General features: G+C 36.5%; 1 protein-coding gene across 2 annotated transcripts in view; it reads right to left on the reverse strand.

Annotated features, from left to right (window-relative positions):
- Positions 1-24638, reverse strand: part of GNE (glucosamine (UDP-N-acetyl)-2-epimerase/N-acetylmannosamine kinase) — a 115716-nt gene that overhangs the window by 25988 nt on the left and 65090 nt on the right. For both annotated transcript variants that reach the window (XM_069085234.1, XM_069085235.1), the window contains 3 exons: positions 23096-23248; positions 20533-20745; positions 11160-11247 (listed from right to left, as the gene is read on the reverse strand). In XM_069085234.1, coding sequence (XP_068941335.1) covers positions 11160-11247; positions 20533-20745; positions 23096-23248 — 454 coding nt within the window. The remainder of the gene's footprint in view (positions 1-11159; positions 11248-20532; positions 20746-23095; positions 23249-24638) is intronic.

Raw genomic sequence — 24638 nt, forward strand, 5'->3', positions numbered from 1 at the left:
AATAGCTGGGGAAAAAAAACTAACAAATTGGTAAAAATTCTGAATTTTAGAATATTTTTCAGGAGATAAAGTTTCCTTACTACCTTTTAGTACTTATACACTGGCCAGGATGTAGGGTTACATTTTGTGAGCTTTGGGGTCACAGGCTTCAGGCCTTGTTTTGCCCACTTACTCTGTGATATAATCATCGGCAAGCTGTTGAAGTCAGCTCTATCAAACTCAAATAGAAATGGGATCCCTTGGGTAGCATATTGACTCAGAAAACAACAAATTAACTTTTTTGTCAAAAATTTCCTAATTTGATTTTTATCTGATCTGGCAGCACTCCAGAGTTGTTCAGTCTACTTGCCTCTGACACCTCTGACTTAATCAAAGGCTCAGTTTTCTAAGGCATAATGACGTTTGCACTACCTATTGTGTAAGGCTTTTATGAGGATCAAATGAGGCAATCTTTATGAAACTCTTTGGAAACCTTAAAAGCAATGAGCTAAGTACTTCTTAGGATCTCAGGCAAGTTTACAGAACAAATACTTTTATTAAAGGAATTTGTTCTGTGAAGTTTGGATTCAGTCAAATGGCTGCACTTAAGGACCTAGAGGACCACCCCAGGTAGACTCTCTCTACATACCAACTTAAATACTATTTAGCAAGCTCTTTTGTTAAAAAAGCAAAACAAGACAAAATCCAAACTGCTGGAGGATAAAGGTAAACTTTGGCCTGACTCCTATTTAGTCAACTGGAAGTGACTTTAATTGAAGTCAATTGACCTTAATTTGAAATTAAAATTTGAATGACTTTGGGGGAGGGGGGGGGTTAGGTGGTGAAGTGAACAGAGCACTACCCTGGAGTCAGGAGGACCTGAGTTCAAATCTTGCCTCAGACACTTAACACTTACCAGCTGTGTGACCTTGGGCAAGTCACTTAACCCCAACTGCCCTGCCATCCCCTCTCCAAAACAAAAAAAAGGAAAATTTGAATTACTTTAATCAAATTAATTGGATTTAATTTAACTAATATGAATTAGTCAAATTAAAATGAATGCATTTTTATGGAATTAGAACTACAGACAATCTTCCCCTATCCCCAAATGATAAAAATCCAGGTTAAACAATCTGAGACATAAGAAAGAAAGGTTTATTTTTTGGTTTTTTGTTGTTGTTGTTTGTTTTGGTTTTGGGGTTTTTTTCAGATTCACAGATACTTTTTTCATAGAAGAGATACAGTAAATTTGAATTTCGCAAGGTATTTGACAAAAATCTCTTCAAAGGAAGATTTCTGATTAATATAGAAACATGAAATATCTTAAAGGAGCTCAACTTTCGCAACAAACACTCCATGAAAAATTTAAAAGAATATCAAATAGAACAATGATCAAGAAAACTAAAGAAAAACACCAGTAAACTCCTCCATCTAGTCTTGACATGAAGATGGTTGGAAGCTGTAGTGGCAAGCACCCCAGCGTCCCCAGGGTAGCTGCCAACACAGGTTCTTGGATCTACTTTGTCAAAGCAAAGCAACTCAGAACGGGTTAACAAGCTTACTTTAATCAGTCAAATATGTATCATTTACCTAGTTCAGGGGAAAAAGGTCAGCACCCGGAACTTCAGAGTATACAGACAGAATTATCAAGACAGAGAAACAGATCAAGTAGATAGGTTTCCAAAACTGTCCAACCATTACATCCACACCAAATCAACATCTGGGTTTTTCAAAGCGGGGGAGGGGGGACTCTCAACAACCAACGGCTTGCCAGAGTTTCATCTGATCAAATCACAGAACACTTCTCAAAGTGAGCCCCAAAACAAAGCTACACATCAGGGCTTATATAGCCTTCTCCTGGCTCAGAGAATGTAACAACCTTTTGGACTCACTGGCCAATCAAAAAGTATCTACTGAAAAACAAGCCTCCCACCCCAGGCTCTAGGTGCACTTTAGCCTAGGGGCAGGGAAGATCTTTAAATTTACATTCCCATTACAGAAGCCTGTTGGGTACTTGGAGCAAAGATGTACCAAAGGGAAAGAACCTGGTGCAAACTCTTGTAAAGAGAGCTTAAAGCCAGCTGGCTCTATCTACTAGACCATTTAAAACTTAGGTGGGAAACAGAGCCAACCCTCTATCAGACACTGTGCAAAGAGATAAGGGCTATCTATGTGTACATACCTTGTGGCCCACAAAGACAGACTGCAAGAGATGGGGCCCATACAGCACCCATTCAACTCATACCAGGTAGAACTCAAGAACGCCTGAGATAAGCACAATTCCAAAAGCCCAGTTATGGTTTCTTAGGGCTACAATGAGGATGATGGCGACTGCTGGTTGGGAAATTTACAACAAGAAGGAGATAGGAGTTAAAGATGAGACCAGCATCCACACTGGATCATATGGACATAAGGCTGCCAGAGGCTGCAGCACAGGGTGGGAAATATTCCCAGCCATTCCACCAACAATAGTAGTGACAATAGTAGTGGTATGCATACTAGAGAGGGGAAAATGCCAAACAAGGTTGACCATGCTTCCAAGAGTATTGGAGGGAATGGATCCTAGCCCTATAACAAAGCCCCAATCCAGGAACTGAACTTGAAGACATAAGCAAACAGAAGAAACCTTAAGAATAAATAAGAATAAAGGGCAGCTAGGTGGAGCAGTGAATAGAGCACCAGCCCTGGAGTCAGGAGGACCTAAGTTCAAATCCAGCATCAGACACTTAATATGTACTAGCCATGTGACGTTGGCCAAGTCACTTACTCCCAACTACCCCTATTAAAAGCAAAAAAAAAAAAAAAATCTTAAAAAAAAGAATAAGTAAGAATAAGTAAAGAAACCCATGAAGTAGTTCCAGAAAAGAGAGTAACTCCATAACATGTACAAACAGAGCCATAAGGGGGAAAATGGTTTAATCACAAGGACTATAGGAGCATGTGGAAGAAATATAAAGAGATATAAAATTAAATGAAAGTTCTTGAGGAAAGAATAAATTGATTAGAATAGAAGAGAGAAGAGGGTAACCTTATCCAAGCAGTGGATGTCTAAAACATAAAATGGAGCAATAGAACACAATGATTCCATGAGACAATAAGAAATATTAAACAAAGTCAGAAGACTGAAAAGTTAGAAAAAATGTTGTCTGCTATCAAAAGCAACTGATGTGGAAAACGGGTTGAAAAGAAATAATTTAAGAAATTTCACCATCCCCATTGAAAAATAAAACCAAACCAAAAAACCTCAATATCATATTTTAAGAAGTAATAAAAGAAAAATATCCAGATCTATTAGAATCAGGAAGCAAAAGAAAATAGAATACAACATTCACTTTCTGAAAGAAACTGTGAATTAAAAACACCAAAGAATGACGTAGATGAAACCTCAAATTTCTAAGTCAAAAGGGGAAAAAATACCCCAAACAGACAGAAAGAATTCCAGTACTGAAGGACCATAGGCTCCTAAGATCATACAAGACTACACTACAACTATCTGGTAAGGAAAAAATGGAATACAATTTACTAAAAGGTAAAGGAAAAAACCTTAGAACCAAGAACAGTTTATCTTGCAAAAATGAGTATGGTTTAATTTAATATAATATATACTATATTTAACATCAATGAATAGCATAGCATCTATGTGCCTAAAACAAAAGAATCAAGTTACAAGAAGAATTGATAGTAAAGCTACTAAACAGTTAATGGCTTCAACATATCCTTTACAAAACCAATTAAAACTAATAACAAAAACAAAAAAAAGAAGCTAAAGGCCTGATTGGACATAATAGCTCTCTGGCAATTAATTGACTGGTAATTTAAAGGACCATACACATTTCTTAGCTTTGAATGACATATTTACAAAAATTGAATATGTGTAAGGGAATAAAAACCTCATAAATATAGAAAATCAGGAAATAGTAAACATATTCTTCACTAAATACAATACAATAAAAATTATAGTTAATTATTATATTCTTGAAGAAAGATTTCAAACTTAGAAACCAAATCACTTCATCCTAAAGAATATAAGAACTGGCCATTCTAGAAAGCAATTTGGAACTACACCTAGAAAATTCCTAGCAGGAGTGTTGGTCCCTACAACCACAAGATGGAATAATCCTGTCTGGCCAGTAAGAAAATCAGATGGGACATGGAGAATGACTGTGGATTATAGACAGTTGAATAAGGTGACTCCTTCTTTGTATGCTGCTGTTCCAGATACCATCACCTTAATAGAAAGGATCCAGAAATATGATGGGACTTGGTATGCAGTTATTGACTTGGCAAATGCCTTCTTCACCATCCCAATAGACCCTAAACAATGGGACCACTTCGCTTTCACTTGGCAGGGTAGACAATATACTTTCACCCGCTTGCCACAAGGGTACATACATAGCCCCACTATTTGTCACAGGATTGTGGCTGAACAGTTGGATGAAGGTATAGCCTAGGGGTGGAGTAGTATTTAGAACAGAGACTTTGTAATTGATTGAATGATTGGAAAGTCCTGGGGTGGGGTAGGCCTTGGAGATGATTTAATCACACTTAGTAAATGCTGTATTTTGAATGATGTCATGTTTTGATCTTCTCTGTTCTGGGTTTGTTACTGAATAAAATAGAGAGCACCTATGCTGGTATTTTGAACCTGGGAAGTTGCCTTTGCTTGGTATTACATTACAACTATCTATACCCTTTGACCTAGTGACACTATTAAGTAGATAATGGAAAGGTTTTTATGTACAAAAAAATATTTACAGCAACACTTTCTATTAGAGCAAAGAACTGGAAACAAAGTGGGTACCTGTCAATTTGGGGGGAATGGCTGAACAAATTATGGCATATGAATGGAATGAGATATTATTGTGCCATAATAAATGATAAAATGAGAGGGTGGCTAGGTGGTGCAGTGAGTAAAGTGCTGGCCCCAGAGTCAGAAGGACCCGAGTTCGGTTCCGGCCTAACACACTTAACACCCACACAAAAAAACTAGCCGTGGAACCTTGGGCAAGTTACTTAACACCAATTGCCCTCAAAAAGGCAAAAAAAAATCCAATAATAAAATGAGGGATTTAGAGAAACCTGGAGGTCTAATATGATTTGGAGTGAAGAGAAATAAGTAAAACCAGAAGAACAACTTATACAAAGAATATAATAATGTAAATGAAAGCAATTTCAAAATACCTGATAACTCTGATCAGATCAATGACTAATTATGACTGATGATGAAGCATGCATCCCACCTCTTAGCAGAGAAGTGGCAGACTGCAAGTGTAGAATGATACATCTGCCTTCCAGAATGGTCAATATGTGAGTTTGTTTTGCTTGACTACACTTGTTATGAGGAAGGTCTGTAAATTGAAGTGTAAGGAAGAAGACTTCCTGGGGAAGTTGGTGGATAGTAATTATAACCCTTAATTGTATTTATTAATTTCTTGCCTTTTTGTTTTCATTTTTATCTTTCAGTTTCACGATTTCTATTCTTGAGTTTAACAATGAGGGCTGGGGGTTCTTTGTAGCTTTTCCGATGGGTAGTCAATTCTTTTATTGATCAAAGTGTATAGTGATCTCAGTTTCTGCATAAGGGCTACTTTGATTGGCTGCATGTCAAAAGTTTTAGATTTTGTTTTTGTCGTTATCACTTTTTAAAATTAAATTATCTGTTGTTTCTATTATTTGTTCTTTGACCAATCACATTTTATGATGAAATAAGTCATGTTTGAATCTTTTGTCCAATGGCCCTTTATTGATTCTATGACTTTGCTCTGTTGGAGTCAGTAGAGGATGTATTTACTAATTCTGTTCTTCTGTAGGAAATCTGTACCCCAAAGAGATCAAAGGAAAAAAAAGGATCTACATCTGTACAAAAATATTTACAGCAGCTCTTTATGTAGTGGGGCAAAGAACTGGAAATTGAGGAGACACTCATCAATTGCAGAATGTTGCATATGACTACAGTGGAGTATTATTGTGCTACAAGATATGAGGAGAGGGGTGGTTTCAGAAAAATATGTCAACTCCTATAGAAACTGATGCAAAGTGAAGTGATAAGAATCAGATCATTGTGCACTGTAAGAGCGATGTTGCAATGATGTACAGCTGTGAAAGCCTTGGCTACTTTGATCAATACAATGATTCAAGACAATTCCAAAGGACTCATAATGAAAAAATGATATCCACTTGTAGAGAGAGAACTGATGAACTCTGAGTGCAAACTGAAGTATAATTTTCTCACTTTTTTTTTTTTGCTTTGTGATATGGCTAACAGAGAAATATGTTTTGCATGATTTACATGTATAATTGATAACATTTGTTTGTCTTCTCAAGTCAGTGGGATAGAGGGGGTAGAAGTGATAGGAAGGGAGAGAATCTGGAACTCAAAATTTAGAATGAAAAGAATTTTTTAAATATATAGTAATTTTTAAATGAGGTTTTAAAAATCATGCAATATTCCTGACAGACACAACAGAAAAAACTTTGAGGTGTTTATCACTGTAACATATGTCAAACAGAACCCAAATGGAAAAAGTGTATTCTGTGAGATCCTAGGATCCTCCAGATATCATTATGTGCAAATAACATTGTGATGACTTCATCAACTCTTTTAATATTGCAGAGCTTTCTATGTTTTCATAATAATTAGAAAGATTTTGGTTTGACTATCCACAAAAGAAAATTCCTATTTCCTATCCACATAGGAAAATGTCACACAAGAAGAATGCCTATTGTCTTCAATGGCCAACAATAACTTCAGAGGTCTGATGGTGAAACCTGTCTCTCATTAGAGAGGTTCAGAAATGAGGCATACATTTTTACAAATAGCTGGGTTGATTTGTTTTGCTTAACCATATTTATTTGTTATAAAGGAAGGTTCTATTGTTGGATAAAATAGTTGTTGCAAAGTAACAGTGATATAAAAAAGGGCATTGATAAAACTTATTTTAAAAGAATGCCGGGGTGGCTAGGTGTCACAGTGAATAGAGGACCGGCCCTGGAGTCAGGGGGACCTGAGTTCAAATCCAGCCTCAGACACTTAACACAAAAACTACCCGTGTGACCTTGGGCAAGTCACTTAACCCTAATTGCCCTCCAAAAAAAAAAGAATGCCTATTTGTCTAAATTATAGTTGGTTGGCTGGTTGGTTGGTTGATCTTGAAGAGGACCAAAATGACATCACTATATTGAGGTCAAGGTACAGTGTGTCTGACTATGGCTGATTAGACTAATACAAGCTTGGAAGACTCTACAACAGGTCAGGCATAAATAGTCCTTAAGGACATTCATAGTGGAGATGACTCTGAATTTGTGCATCTCACATTTCTTTGGAGCTACTGCAATTCTGCTCAGCACAATGCCTGTCTACACTATAACACACAATTGAATGAAGTCCATCAGTTCATACAGATGTATGGTAAACTAGGCCTAGAACTGAATGGAATAAGAACAGGCTAGATTGATTACACATAGGAAACTAAACAGAACTTTTAATGGCCTTAAGTTTCTCCCTGCAATGAAGGCCCATTTTTCTAAACTCCCATATTCTTCTAATTATACTCTATATGACTCTGAATCCTAGAATATCCAAGTCTCTGATGAACTAAAGTTGCATGTGTCACCCAAAGGTCAATAAGGACATGTTCAGTAGGTGTTCGTAGATGGAATATAACCAGTGAAGAACTGTACAGCAAAAGCAGCATAAGATACAATCAAAAGGATATAGAGCCCAAAGAAGTATACAGGCAGCAATAGCAACAACAGAAAGGAGGTAAGGGTGCTGCAGCTGATGGCTGAGGTGGGGTTAGGGGTCATGGTTGAAGTCAACAAAGCATGTAATGTAAAGTATTCTGAGGAGGTGATCATTGCCAAAACAATTACCAGGCATAATAAAGAAGGGCATGGAGAAAACAGGGGCAGATGCTACAGCAGCTTATCTTGCATGATGACGACGTTGAATGGAGAGTGGTCTTCTATTGACCTGAGATGACTATTTTGTAAGACTTTTAGTGTACATGACACAACTGTGTCCACCTGTGTATAGTAGCCGATTTACTTTTCTTGTTTTTGCTTTGTCCTTTGCCATCTGAGTTATGAGAAATGTGGATTTGTGTTTATACAAATTTTATTTGTATAATTTCACGTTAACTGATTCTCAAAAATAAATTACTTGTGATTATTAAAAAAAAAAAAGGTATAGGACCTAAAAAGGAGGTAGGCTGATCATGTAGCAATAGTGAAGAACAGCAAATGGAAAGAACATTGTGCTCCACTGTTACTCATACATAAAGGTTCCAGGGAAAGCCCCCAGAATGTTGGGTGAACTCAGTATAGGATTTATGGAAAGATAATGACAGGAAGGAAAGGAATCACATAGGATTAAGGCATGGCTGGATTCTGATCTTCATGGTTCGAGCAAATACCCACACTGATAGGACCATAGCTTCACTAAAGTATTGAAGGCTCTTTGGCCTATTATCCTAACCTGTTGAGAGCTTTTTGAATACTGATTCTATCATGTTAACTATTCTTTCAGATCTGAGCCACCTACAAGGGTCACAAGAATGTGCTTTCATCCAAGTCATGGCTAAATGTTGAATAGTATTGAAGATTGGCGCAGTTAGGTGGTACAGTGGATAGAATGCCAGACTGGGAGTCAAGGAGAGTCATCTTCCTGAGTTCAAATCTGGCCTCAGAAAAATAGTAGTTATGGGATCCTGGGCAAATCACTTAATCCTGCTTGCATCAGTTCCTCATTTGTAAAATGAGCTGGAGAAGGAAATGGCAAACCACTCCAGTATTTTTCCCAAGAATACCCCAAATACAAAGAGTCAGACACAAGTGAAAAACAACTGAACAACAACAGTGAAGATCAAAGACCTTCCTTCAAGAGGGTATCTATCCATTAATAATAATTCTTTGGGCCCAGTCACTCAACTAATGCAAATATACCTTGTACATTTGTACATCCACCCATATCTCTACATCTTGCCCAGATGAAAAGCATAATAGACTTTGTGAAGTCCTTAAATACCTGGCTGAAATACAGGTATGCTATTATAGTAATAAGTCTAGTAATCCAATCTGATATGGCCTATTATTTATGAGGTCAAGCTGATTCTTAGCACTTACATTTTAAAAATTCTCACAAACTATTCTTTTAGTTATAAGTTGCAGAATTTCATCAGGAACCAAAATTAAGCTCAGCTCTATTCCATTTTTTTTAAACTGAGGCCTTTATCCATCTTCAATCATGAAGCTCCTTTCCTACCATCCCCAATTTTTCAAAGGTCACCAACAATAGCTCAGTAATCACATCTCTTAATTATTTCAGTACTCTTGGATTCAGTTTGTCTGGACATAATTACTTTAATTCATTGAGGACAACTAGGTGTTCTCTTACTACCTCTCCTTTTTCTAATGTATCTCTTTCTCCTTATCATTCTCATAAGCTTTTCTTTTTCAGCCTTATTCCATGCTACACTAACCCTACCCCAGCTTACTCTTACTGACTAGGGTTAATGCTTGTTATTTCAGTGCGTAGTCTTCTGGAGCAGGTGAACTGAAACTACTTTCTCCAAAGTTAGTAATGATCTCTTAATTATCAAACCTGATGGCCTTTTCCCAGTCTTAATTGTTCTTAATCTCTCTGAAGTCTTTGATTTAATTTACTTTCTTTTACTTTAATTACTCTCTTCTCCTTGATACTCTCTAAGTTTTCATGACGTTGCTCTCTCCTGGTTCTCCCTTTTACCTGTCTGGACCACTCATTCTCGGTTTCCTTTGCTGGACTTTTATCAAGGTCATACCTATTAACTGTGGGTATCCCTCAAGTCTCTATACTAAGCTGTCTTCTCTTTTACCTCTATATTATGTCACTCGGTGATTTTAGCAGCTCCTATGGTTTCAATTATTATCTCTATATAGACGATTCTTTATTTCTCTAGCCTTAACTTTTCTCCTGATTCCCAGTCTCTCTTGTCTCCAACTGCCTGCTGGAAATCTTAAACTGTACGTCCTGTAGACATCCTCTCAAATTTCTCCCTCTTCTTAACTTCTAACATTTCAGAATACCACCATCCTCCCAGCCTCCAGGATTGCAACCTAGGTGTCCTCCTTGACTCCTCACTCTCTCTCACCTCCATATCCAATCTGTTGCCAAATCTTGTCAGTTTTACCTTTGGAACATCTCTTGTACATGCCTGCTTCTTTCCTCTGACAATGCCCCCATTCTTATATAGTTCTTTATCACTTCACACCTGGATTACTGCAATAGTTTTTGGACTGGTTTCCCTGACTCAAGACTGTCCCCACTGTAGTCCATCCTTTACTAAACAGTCAAAAAGATCTTCTAAAAGCACAGATCTGACAATGTTACTCCCTATTCAACAGACTTCAATGTCTCCTTATTATTCCCAGGATCAAATAAAATCCTCTGTCAAGCTTTTAAAGTCCTTCATAATCTGGCCCCTTCCTACCTTCCCAGTCTCCTTACATTACTCCCCTCCTTCTACTCTGTGATCTAGTGACACTGGCTTTCTTGCTGTCCCTCCCACAAGATGTTCCATCTCCCAAATCTACACAATTTCACTTGGCTGTCCCCTCATGCCTCGAACTCTGTCCTTCCTTATCTCTATCCTTCACTTCTTTTAAAGTCTCAGTTAAATGGCCGCCTCCTGACACAAGCCTCTTCCATTATTTCTTAATCTAAGTGTTTTTCCTCTGCTAATTATCTCCAATTTATCCCGTATATATCCTGTTTGCACATAGTTGGCTACATGTGGTCTCCTCCATTAGATTAAGCACTCATTAAAAGCAGGGATTTTCTATTGCCTTTCTTTGTGTCCCCACTGCTTAACATAGTGCCTGGCACATAGTTGGTAAATGCATGCTGAATTGACTAGAAAGGTTTTATTAATAATATATAATACTATATAATGAGACACTCAAGTGTCTTAGGATAGGGCCAAAAACGCCTTGCTCCCTATTTCTCTGGGGAATCCAGGGTGTCAGGCTTAAATTATTTCATTAAAATCTTTTAAATTTGTTATTCTTATGACCAGTGATGATTATTTGTCATAGGTGCCAACAATTCCTGGGCCACTGAATCATCACATAAAAAGTAATATGATCTCTCTTTCCAAAGACATTGCTTCTTTCTGCCACCCAAAACATGGTCTGCTACTTACCAAGGATACTGTTTGCCAAACTGGAGGTGCAGAGCTTGCAGTATTTTATCTTGAGTATCAGCATCCCGAACATGAAGAACATTTTCACCTACATAATAAATAAAGTGACTATATTACAGTGACAGAAAGGAGATAAAATGAATACAATAAAGTAGTTTTATACTGGGCTCCTAATAAACATTAAAGACTCAAACGAACTTAAACTGAAAACTTCTACTAGCAGTGGCAAAGTTTCTAGCTTATATTTTAAAGGAACTCTCAGACTAAGACTTCTAAATATTAAATTATAGAGAGTAGATTGGTTTATCTTCTTCTTTTTTTTTTTTTTTGCTTTTTGGACGGCAGTTGGGGTTAAGTGTCTTGCCCAAAGTCACACGGCTAGTATGTGTTAAGTGTCTGAGGCCGAATTTGAACTCAGGTCCTTCTGACTCTAGGGCCTGTGCTCTATTCACTGCACCACCTAGCCGCCCCTAGATAGTCACCCCTAGATTGGTTTATTATCAAAGAGAAAGCAAACTTTTTTTCCTTTATGTCAAATAAATCTGTAAAAAACCTTTTCATATTTACCTATATTGATGCTTTTTCACTTTTTCACCCACCCACCAAACCATTCATTTGTATTTTATTATAATAAAAGTTTTATCTTTAGAAGATCCTTTTAAAAATGCACGTGTTACCAAGTAGGGGTACTTGAGCACACATCTGTGCAGATCGGTTTATTAGGTGATCATCACCTATCACAAAGTACACTTGTAAAGAATAGGATAAAGGACAGGAAATTTCTGAAGAGTGTGTATGTGTGTTGGGGGAGGTATATAACAGGTATATAGCACAAGCAGAATTTAGTATTGTAATAAAATAAAACATACAAATTAGCTGGACATTGCCTGAGAAGGCACTGATGAGGCACCATAGTAGCTGGGTAGCTAACAGGTACCATGAAGAGACTGAAAGTGGGAATGGTCGAGATAAACTCTACCTACTTAATAATTTTAGTTTTTAAATTTTTATTGCTAGTTTGTTTTGACACATCATATAATACCACCACCAACCCCCTCTCCCCTCAGTTTACTCCTACTGAATGATCTGCAATGTATAAACCTTGAAAATAATAGAGTAAGATAACATAAAGCACTGATTGCAACTGCAAGGTCATGCAACCTGACACTCACAATTTTCCATTTGTTAAAAGAAAGGATGTGTACATGTTTTATGGTAGTATCACTGTTGTCTGCTATTCTTCATCTGACTTTTGTTGTCATTTAAAGCTGTCGTTATTGGAAGACTTAAAGTAATTGTGTATTGTTCTTCTGATTTTGCTTTGTTCACTATTCATCACTTCAGGTGAATCTTCCCATAGTTCTTTGAAGTATTTATATTTTTCATTCCTCATAATATAATAATATTCCATTTCATTCAAATACCACAATTTGTTCAGTCATTCTCAAATCTCTTTAGCCATTCTTCCAACCACTGAGCACTCAGTCTGTTCAAAACTTTTTGCCATTACAAACAGTGTTGCTCTGGATGTTTTCATTAAAACAGATTTCTTCTTATCCTTAACCTCCCTGTTTAAATCTAATAGTGACATCACTGTTTTGTGACCTTTCTTGCATGATTTCAAATTGTTTTACAAAATATTTGGATAATCTACAGCTTAACTAGCAATGAATTAAAATACCTGTTTGTTTCCTCACACTACTGAAATTTTCCATCTTTGCCAATTTGATAAGTATGATGTGATAACATATATCTTTTTATTTTAATATCTCTTGTTATCAGCAATTTCAAACACTTTTGTGATTGATGATAGTATGTATTTCTTCTTGAACAGAGGAAAAAGATCCTTCCATTTTTTAATAAAAGTTTTCTAAAAAATCAATCAGCAAAAATCTCTCCTTCCCATCCACCCCCACCCCACCTAGAAAAAAGGATAAACAAATCCCTGCTGAAAACACATATAATCCAGTAAAACAAGTATCTGCACTGGCCATATCAAAAAAGCTATGTCTCATTTGGCACTCTCTTTCACCTCTCTATCAGGAGCTGGGCAGTATGCTTCTTCATTAGTCCTCTGGAATCATGATTGGTCACTATACTGATCAGAGTTTCTAAATCTTTCAAAGTTGTTTGTCTTTGCAATATTGTCATATAAATTGTTCTCTTCTTGTTCTACTCACTTTACTCTGAATCAGTTCATACAAGTCTTCCTAGTTTCTCTGAAACCATCTCCTTTACAATTTCTTAAAGAAAAATAGTATTCCATCACATTTATATACTGCTATCTTGTTTAGCCATTCCCCAAAATATGGGTTACCCCCTCAGTTTCTAATTCTTTGTCACTGCAAAAAGTTTTCAATACTTTTGTATATCCTTACTGTTGGCTTTATTTAGAATGAATCCAACCCTTAATCTACCTTCTCTCTAAATCTCCCTCTTCCAATTTTTCCCTGTTTTCCCACTGAGTGAAATAGTACCCAACTGCATATGTGGGTGTATACTTACTCCCTTTGACAAATTCGGAAGAGTAAGGTTCAAGTGTCAGCCACTCCCCTCCTTCTTCCTTGTTTTATAGAATTCTATTTGTACACTTCAATTATGAGATAATTAGAGTTTCTCTAACCTTCCTCTTCCTCTCCTTCCCTGGCACATTCTTCTTCCCTTCCCTTTACATTCTTCTTTTAGACATAACAGAAACGCTCACAGGTCTTCTGTCTAATAAGATTTCCTCTATAACTCCTGATGATAGGGTTCAAAAGGGACACATGTATCATCTACCCACATTATAATGTAAGCAATTTCTTGTTTCTTAGTCCCTTATGATTGTTTGGTCATATTTACTTTTTAAGTTTTTCTTGACTCCTATGTTTGAACTTCAAAGTTTCTATGCAACTCTGCTCTTTCCATCAGGAATGCTGGAAGTTTTGGATTTCATTAAAGGTTCATTTCCACCCTGTAGGATCATATTCTGTTTTGCTGGGCAAGTAAGCATATATCCTTTGCCTTCTGGACCTACAGAAGCTTTCCACTCCTTTAAAGTGGTGTCTGCTAAATTTTGTGACCCCCCTCCCCCCAGCTCAATGATAAAATATTAAAAGCAACAAAAATAAAACAATTTAAATAGGATGGTGCCACAATTAAAATTACACAAGACCTAGCGGTGGAGACATTAAAGGACAGCAAATCTTGGAACGCTATATATCAAAGAGCCAAAGAACTGGGACTCCGGCCAAAAATATCATACCCAGCAAAATTAAGCATAGTCCTGAATTTTTAAAAAAATGGACATTTGATCAACTCTCAGACTTTCAAGACTTTGTTAAAAAAAAAACAAACCTGAACTTAATAGAAGATTTGACATACAAGAGCCAAATGAAATATAAGGTACATACCAAAAATTGATTATAAGGGATTCAGTAAGAACAGACCATTTACATTTTATATATGTAAAAAGTATATCTAGGATTCTTATTAATAATTAGGTAGCTTGTAAGAAAGATGGGGTAAATCTGAGTATGATATGAATTTAAAAATTAAAAACATTTAGCAACAGCTGAAAAAGGAATTATTTTGTACAAATGAGATGTAAAAGGAAAAATCAATACAGGGGAATTAGATGGGGGATGAGGGTTGGTAGTTCTGGTAACCTATTTTCACTGGGAACAGATTTAAGAGGGAACAATACATATATATTTAGAAGAGTATAAAAGTCTTCTAAATTCAGAAGAAACAAAATGGTAGGGGGATAGGGAGTGGGGAGAGGACAAGGGAGGGATCTTTAGAGGGGAGGGTTAGGGAATAGGTAAAAGTGGGGTATAGAAGGGTGTTTAGATCTATGGCAATGGGAGGACAGGGGAGGGACCCTTGGAGTGGGATAGGCAAGTAACAGAAGGGCAAGGTAGTGGGTGGAAGTAAAATAGATGAGGCAGGAGGGATAGGAAACAAGAGGTATGCACAAACATAAAAACTAAGATCAGGAGTAGAATTTGTTTGGGAAAGTATATGCTTATATATGTATATGCTTATGTATGTCTCTATAGCTATAGAGAAACATATCAAAACATAATTGTGGCCTTTTAGGGGAGATGGGGAAGGGAAAAAAGAACAAAAAAATACACAGCAGAGAACAAAAGAAAATTTACAAGGAAGCAAAGAAAAGTTGGACATAATATGTATCGTTTATCATAAAAGATTTCTTGAAATGAAAATTTATTGTTACATAGTTTGAATCCTCTCTGATGTTCTGCTATGCACATGACATGCTTTTTTTTCTTTCTTACTTTGTATTTAAGTTCCAATATTTAAGTTTATGTTATATTTTTGTTTCTTTTTTCTATTCTGTATTTGTGTTCTGGTGTTCAAGTCTAAAATAAATTAAAAAAAATTGTTTTATCCTGACTGTGTCTCTTTCTTACTTAAATTCTTTCTTTTTTTTTCCTGGATGCTTGAAGAATTTTTTTCTTGGCTCTGGAAACTCTAGATTTAGGCTATACTGTTCCCAGAAATTTTCATTTGGGAGTTTCTTTCAGGAGTTGACTGGTAGATTTTATTTCTGCTTTGCCCTTTGGTTCTAAGAGATCTGGGCAGTTTTCTTTTAAGAGTGCTTGAAATTTGATTTCTAGGTTCTTTTTTAAAAAAAATAGCTTTCGAGGCAGCTAGGTGGTGCAGTGAGTAAAGCACTGGCCCCAGAGTCAGGAGGTCCTGAGTTTGGTTCCGGCCTCAGACACTTAACACCCACACAAAAAAACTAGCCATGTAACCTTGGGCAAGTTACTTAACCCCAACTGCCCTCCAAAAAATGCAAAAAAAAAATAGCTTTGAAGTAGTATAATTATTCTTAAATTATCTCTCCTTGACATGTTTTCCAGGTTTCTGCTATAAGATATCTTACAATTTTTTTTTCTATTTTTCAATCTTTTGACTTTAATTTTTTTATTGTGATGTCATTAGCTTCTACAATTTGGCTCATTTTAATTTTCAGGGAGTTTGTTTCTTGGGCAAGGTTTTATACTTTTTGGGTCATGTTGTTAATTCCCTTATTAATTCTTTCTTCTATAGCTCTCATTTCTTTTCCAATTCTTTCCTCCTAGAATTCTCATTTCATTTACAAAAAAATACTTTAATTCTTTAAAAAAAAAACCTCTTGCTTCATCTCTTCCAGAGATTATAGTTGAATTTGTACAGGAGCTATATTTTCCTTTGAGGTTTTGCCTTTAGATGTTTTGGAGACATTCTCCTCTTCTAGATTTGTCTTGAGTCTCCCTGTCATCATAACAAATTTTTAGTGATGGGATTCTCTTTATTGTTGTTTGCTGATTCTTCTAGCCTACTTCCTGACTTCAGATTTTATGTTAGAGCCAGGGTCTGCATACTTCTGGAGGAAGTGTCTGGGCTGATCCTGCTGTTGCTTTCTTGGGGTACTGGATGTTATGTTATTCTAGGATCTCAGAGACAGCTCTGGCTGGGGACTTGCCTCATTCCCTGTCTGAGCTCTGGAAGCTCCTGATCTAGTTTGGGGTTTAAACAAACTCTTTGGTCTTTCAGTAGATTTCTGCTGGACTTAGATACTATTGGTCATTTGAAGAGCTCTGCTGGTTGAGTGACAAAGCTGTCACTTTCCTTTGGCCTGGCATTCCTGCCCTGGTTATTCTTCTATTGGCTTCAGAGTAGACTAGAAGTTAGAACTGAGACCCTGCTCCATTCCTGAGGTCCCAGCCATAAAACTATTCCTTGCTTCTGAATTTGCTCCTTACTGGGTACACAGAATAGGTTCTACCACTAATCCTTACCCAGGAACACCACACCTAGGTTCTGGTTCCCTCCTCAGTCTACTTTGAATGTATGATCCAGAACTGAGTTGTGAAAAACAGGGCTGCCAACTGGAACCTGTTTCTACACCCTACTTAACCATAGGCCCCTCTATACAGAATCTGAGGCATCCTCTTGCCCTGGTACGTAGCCTCTCTATGCACTGGAATGCTTATGTCTCATTCCTAGCCAGGCCCTGCCCCCAGTGTTTGAAGACCTCGCTATCTGTCTCCCTATGTCAACCTGGGCTGGGAAAAATGATTCAATGTGATTTTTTCCCTTGAATTTCCTAATCAGGATTTTGTCTACTATATTTTCTAAATCTACTTAAAGAAACTGGAAGGCAAGAGTGGAGTTTACTGCTCTTCCTGCTAGTTCTTGGCTCCTAGACTTTGATCCACAGTGTTTGACATATAGTTGCTGCTTAATAAGTGCTGTTAATTTACTGACAGTTATTCATATTCTTTGAATATTCATTTATTTCATAATGGCTCTTAACAACTTGGAACTTTTAGATTTCATCATCCTTTTTGGATATTAGACTTCAGAACAGATTTTGTACAGAGATTCCTCCCTACCCCTAATCTGTATCTTTCCTTCTTTCCTCCTTCCTTCAAGAAGCATGTATTAAGTCCCTACTATGTATCAGAAACTGTGCTAAATTCTGGGAATATAAAGATAATAACAAAACAGTTTCTACCCTAAGGAAACTTACATTTATCGGGGGAAACAATGAGTACATAGAAATACAAAATGTATATAAAGTAATTTCAGGTGGGGGGGTGGGCAATAGCAACTGTGAGTAGGGGGAAATTCAGGACAGACTTCCTACAGGAGGAAGCACTTGAGTACACTCCAAGAATGAAAGAACAGCTGATGGAAAAGCACAGAGAGAGACATAGTGTTGTATAGAGACAAGAGCAGGCAGGCCAGTTTAGCTACAACACAGAGCATGTGAAGGAAGGTACTCGCTCTGTATCATCCCTCTCCTCCCTCAGGCTGCTGCTCAAGCACCATCTTTCATTTGAAGCCTTTTCTGATTCCCTCAATTGCTAGTGCCCTCCTTCTCAAACTATCTTGAATTTAATTAGTGTATATTTATTTTATATAGCACATGTATGTGCATATACATATGTGTAGGTATATATACATACATAACACATATACATGTATAATACATATACATGTATGTGTATCCTTGTTGTCTCCACCATTAGAAATTAGACTCCTTGAAAGTAGGTATTATTTCATTGTTTTTGTATCCCCAGTGCACAGCATTTGGTCCTCAGCAGGAACTTAATAAATATTTAAAATAAGCCTGAAAAGGTAGGCTGCAGTCAGATGAGAAAGGCTTTAAAAGTCTGAGAAATGTGTACTGTATCCTAGAGGTAAGATTTACTCAATAAATTCTTGAGCAGTAGTAATGTGGTGACACTTACGCTTTAAGAATACCACCTGGGGGGGTGGCTAGGTGGTGCAGTGAATAGAGCACCCACCCTGGAGTCAGGAGGACCTGAGTTCAAATCTGGCCTCAGACACTTGACACACTAGCCATGTGACTTTGGCAAGTCACTTAACCCCAATTGCCCTCCAAAAAGAAAAAAAAGAAGACCACCTTGGCAGCTATGTGCAGAATGCATGGGAAAGAGGAGAAATGGTAAGCAGGTATCCTAATTAGAAGGTTACCATAATAGTCCAAGAAAAGGTAAAAATGGCCTGAATTAGGGTGGTGGTTATGTGGTGAGGTGGTGTATTAGCAAGCACCCTAGCACACCCAGGATGAACTGCTAGCACAGGTTCTTTGATCTGCTTTTCTAAAGGAAAGACACCTTTAAAGGGGTCAACAATCTTATTTTAATTACACATAAGTAGAAAGAGGTGAGTATCTAAGAAAGAATTAGAGTTCCAACTGTCTAAACAGAATAATACAACCACCTACATATACCCCCAGACTAAGAGAGAACCAACATCTGAGTAAGTCAGGGGCTCTTAATGAATGGCTACTCAGAGTCCTGTCCAGGGAATCAAAAGGCCCTTCTCACCAGCAAGCCCCCAAAGCAAAATGCCACCCTCCCAAAATATATAACAAAGACAGCCCCTGACTGGCTCAATGCCAGAAGGCACAATGCCCACATGACTCAGCACAGTTGTAAATTATCAGGGTTCAAAGGAGATCAATCCTTCAGAGTTTACAATTTAGCCTGAGCCTGGGAAACTGAACTCCAAAAAGAAAACAAAGATCCCACCTTGCCTCCACTTACAGGGGGGGATGGAGTGGAGGAGGGTGAAGGATCAAGGAGAGAAAAGGGAAGACAAAGCTCTGGACTATACCCGCACATAAAGATTAGGGAAAGAATAATTATCCTTTTCCTTTTTTCCTTTTTCAGTTGTTGTGCTTTTACTTGGCACATCTATTGTTTTGAGGTGGTACAGGGAGTTGGACTTAATCATGATCATTCACTCTATCATCTTACTCAAAGTACTGACTAAACCATTTTGCTTAGGGAAGAAAGCCTATAAATAAAACAAGTTACTATAAAAAGAGAGCTATAGATATATATCATATTATACATTTTATATATGTAGTGTTACTGAGACTTTGGCTAATATCTATGAACTGGGAACAGAATATACTAAATGTGTCAAGCATCTTATCTCTTGTTTCATTATGAAATTCAGATCTGCCATTGATATTTATAATTGTGGGTAATCTCTATTACTCCTGGGAAATGAAGGACTGAAATTCAAACATACTTTTGCAATTTAATTTCATTCAAGTCTATTGGTATTAAAAATTATAATAAACTGAAATCTCAATTTAAAAATTGACAACACACAGACAAGAAATTAACTTATGAATTTGCTAATAGCCAAATACTAATCATAGACTTTAGGAAATTTTTACTTCACCATGGTATGGATATACTCTAAAATGGAGAAATAATCGACCAACATTTTAAATTACTTCTGTATATACATGGCATTAGACAGTACAACACTGCAAAAAGCAGTTCCATGAAAACTATGTTCCTGGGAGGTCAAAATTCAGAATATAAAAGGCTTAAAATGTTCTTCATGGAGCCCTGAAATGATAATAGATAAAGTAGAGCTAAAGAGTAGAGTGTGGGGCAATGGGGGGCGGGGAGGCTGAAGAGAGAGGAGATGGAGAGAACTAGGTTGCTAAAACTTGATTTTGAAATACTATGATAAGAGTTTAGTTATTCTACACTAATTAGATCATTATGAAATGCTACTGGAAAGGCCAAAGCTATTGAGGATAGATGTAGGAGAAGAGGAGAAGGAGGGTACCCTCATCTCAATCTAATTTACATATAAAGTTCTGTATGGGGTGACTAGGTGGCGCAGTGAATAGAGCACCAGCCCTGGAGTCAGGAGAATCTGAGTTCAAATCCGGCCTCACACACTTAACACAGAAACTAGCCGTGTGACCTTGGGCAAGTCACTTAACCCCAATTGCCCTCCAAAAAAAAAAAAAGCACACACACAAAAAATAAAGTTCTGTATAAAACTGATTTTATAAAAAAGTTAAAGTCGGGATGATTACCTGTTTCTCTTCCAATCTGTCGTGTTCCTAGATTGATTACAGGAGTACCAAATGCTCCCACTTCTCGTACCCCACAACTGCTATTGCCAATCATACATCCTGCATGAGCTACAAGTTGTATGAACTGGTCAAATGGTACATGTTTAACTGCTCGGAAATTGGGGTGATGCTCAACACCCTTCTTCCTCATCACTCGAACCATCTCTTTGCTTCCTATGAAAAACAGTTTCTATTAAAAACTAAACATTCATTCATGAGCTATTTTCATTTACAAGTGTTTTTTACTTAATCCAATCTTACCATGCGAAAGCTACATTTTGTAAATAATAAACTGAGTTATTGATCCTTTCAAGAAAATCAATGCCTTAATAATAATTTTGGGTAACTAACTAATCTAGATCATGTAAGAGTTTAAATGAAAGAAACCTGGATTTTTCAAACAGAAAACAATATAGCAAATACTCTTTTCTAATAACACCTTATATAAGTCCTTAGATTAGTTAAAAATTAATAATGAGAAAGCATGCATTTAATAGCTTCTGGCCCCTAAATTTAGGGTTCATTCTCTGAGGCAATTCTTGAACTCCATGGAAAAAGAGCTTCTCTATCTACTGTGTACCTCCATATTTAAAGATTCAATTCAAGAAAGTGAGTGCCTCTAGATCTGTAGCACACTACCGTATCATAGAATTTCAGAGCTAAAAATGACAGCAGAAATCACCTTGGTTCAACACCCTCATTTTTACAAATGAACTGATGACTAGAATGTAAGTGTCATATTTCATTCTTTCCACTACTCACTACTCTGTCCTTATTTTGATAAGTAATGTTAATGCATGTATTAGAAAATTATGTCATATTTTAAAAGTGATTTGAATTTTTTCATTTTTTTGTACTAAACATATTACTACTGTATAATGTATTAAACATTGGTATAGATACCTCCCAGTGATGAAATATTCAATATAGCTTGGCAACTATTCTACAGTTTATAGTGTTAAGAGAGTTTTCCAGGGTGGCCAGGTGGTGCAGTGATTAAGAGTGCCGGCCCTAGAGTTGGGAGACCTGGGATTGAATCCAGGCTCAGATACTTAGCACCCACCCAGAAACACCTGGCTGTGTAACCTTGAGCAAGTTACTTAACCCCCAATTGCTTAGGGGTGGCCAGGTGGCACAGTGAATAAGAGCACCAGCCCCAGATTGCTTAACCCCTAATTGCTTATAAAAAAAAAGTTTTCCAACACGCTGAGAAGTTGAGTGACTTGTCTAGGGTCACAAAATCAATACATGTCAGAGATTCAACTCAAACCCAGATCTTCCTGACTATAAAGACAGCTGTTTATTCATTATGCCTCACTCAATTCATTCTTGGGGTGGGGGTGGGGTCAACATTTTTCCAATGGAAACATCTCCAATTCAGAATGTCAGTTTAAAATATCAATGAACAAAACATTGAATAGCCAAGGTATGCCTATCTCTATAAGTGAAATACAATTGTATCTTTAAAAGTGTACATAAATAACGAAAAGAAAATAGTTAAAGTACTTTTAAAAATGTTAATAATCTGCATACTTGTCTCACACTAAAATCCAGTGTGAGAAGGGGGGTCTCTAATTTTGTTGTTATTGTTTTTTTTAACAACAAATAATCTACTTTTAATTTCATTTTAACAGTAAAAAAATGATTAAAGGGAAAGGAAGGAGTGTTTAATTGATACTGTGATACCATACATGCCATGTTTCCCAGAGTCTATGAGACTTGAGGGCAATATCAGACTATTCAACTAAACTCAAGAGTAACTTAGAGGTATAGCTGTGTTGCAAAACTCAGATGAGATAATGCATTTAAAACCCTCTGCAAACTTTAAAGGTTAAATGAATGCCAGCTATTCGTATAATAATTATAATTAGTCTATGGTCACCAGGCTCTAGCTTGGTGATGACTTCACCCCCTGAACATTCTATGGCACTCTTGCTGAGCTCAGACAGTGTTTATAGAGCAATACAAAGAGCATGCTGGTAAATTTTTAACAACATGTTCTCTGGGGGGAAATATATATTTCTATGCACACATGCCTAGGTTCGCATAAAAAGTTTATGAATAGCTCTTGTAAGCTCTTTAGAGCTGCCTCCAGCACAACCCTGGGTTTAGCTGACATCAATCTTTAAGAGAATAATTAGATAAATTACAAACCAGAAGGATTTCTCCTTTTTTCCAAGAAAGACAGGATGGATGCTTCTTTGGTTTTATTGGCAAATTAAACAATTACCAATTGCTGTATTTCTTGCATTTTTTCCCTTACTATTTGGCAGGAGACTTTAGTATAATGTGGCTTCTGGTAATAGGAAAGGTAGGAACCAAAGGGTAATGTTTCTTAGTGTTCTCTTTCCTCTTAAACTTAGTTTTCATGAAGTCCTGAAAATACCATGTACCTGGGAATATAATATACAATCCCTATTCTCAATGACTTCAAATAATAAAAGATTATATGAGAAAGAAAATAATGTAGACTAAGCAAGAAGACAGAATTTGGCTATAATATTGCATTTAGAAATTCAATTACCTGCATCAATATTTGGAAACAGAATTAGCGTCCTTTTGTTAAATGAGATAAGTGCATCCAATGTCAATTCAAACATTTTTATAGAATGTTTAATATCAGTAGTCACAGGATGCTGTAATGCTACTATGTAATCTTTTGGTTTCACATCATCACCTGTGTAGAGAGAATCAAATCACAGTATTTTATTCATTGAAAGGTTAGATAAAAAAAAGTTTCTAAAGCAAAAATCAGAATATTTATGCCTTAAAAGTCTAGACTGCCCAATTGCCCTCCAAAAGGCAAAAAAAAAAAAAGTCTAGACTGAAAATTTTCACCTTGATACTTCACGAGCTCCAGTAAGGTACTAAAATTAGAAAAATTAAAATCAAATTGGAAAAAACTGATAAAAATCCAATCACACCAAACCTAAAAATTAATGGCTTCACAGTTTTAAAAAATTCTTTGTACTAGAGTCACAAAAATATAGGTTTAAAAAAGTTGTGTTGTATATCTATTATGATTTCAAACACTACAAAAGTCCTTTGGGATTACAATGGGGGAAAACTTTCATTTCTTATTATACTTGAATACAGTTAATATTCTCAATAAACATAAAAATTATGATAATTATCTTTAGAAAAGTTGGGAAAGCAATCATTAAAAATATCAAACAAATCTTTAATATACTGGAGTTTCATCATAAGGCAAACTGATAGTAATATAAAATTCAAAGTATGATGGGGCTTTTTTAGACCCTACTCAAGGAAATTTATTGTTTGAAATGCCAGAAATATCTTATTCTCTCTGTTTTCTTTCTTTGGTTTTTGTTTGTTTGTTTGCTTTTTTGGAGGGGGGAAGGCAAGGTAATTGGGGTTAAGAGACTTGCCCAAGGTCACACAGCTAATAAGTGTCAAGTGTCAGGCCAAATTTGAACTCAAGTCCTCCTGACTCCAGGGCTCTATTCACTGCATCACCTAGCTGCCCCTTTCTGTTTTCCTTCTAATAAATTCTCTAAATGAGCAATATTATGCCCCAAGGACAATAAGGCTTTAGAGTTCTTTCTTAAAATATTTGTGTTATATTAACCCACTTGAAATAAAATGGGATATTTATAGTATAATTTTGCATTATATTGGTAAATACTGAAAATGAATGATAATGTTACAGAATAAAATATCTTGTTGAATAAACCACTAATTCGTTGCAAATACTGTCAAATTCCAAAGGACAATTAGAAGTTTATAAATTATATAAATAATTTATCTTTATTAAATAATGAGACTTACGCTCATTGTGAGTAGTGATTGTTTCATTCTTTGTACTAGTATCTCTAGTGCCTAGCAGAGGGTCTGATATATAGTAGGTCCTTTTTTTTTTTTTAAAGCAATCAGGGTTAAGTAACTTGCTCAAGGTTACACGGCTAGTTATTTCTGGGTGTGGTGCCAAGTATCTGAGCCCAGACTTGATCCCCAGGTCATCCCGACACTGGAGCCGGTGCTCTTACTCGCTGAGCCACCTAGCCACCCCTATATATAGTAGGTTCTTAATAAATACTTTGTGATTA

The sequence above is a fragment of the Petaurus breviceps genome, unplaced genomic scaffold (genome assembly GCF_028583685.1).
Source record: "Petaurus breviceps papuanus isolate PSGF00001 unplaced genomic scaffold, PetGlider_PUasm1.0 175, whole genome shotgun sequence".
Taxonomy (NCBI): domain Eukaryota; kingdom Metazoa; phylum Chordata; class Mammalia; order Diprotodontia; family Petauridae; genus Petaurus; species Petaurus breviceps.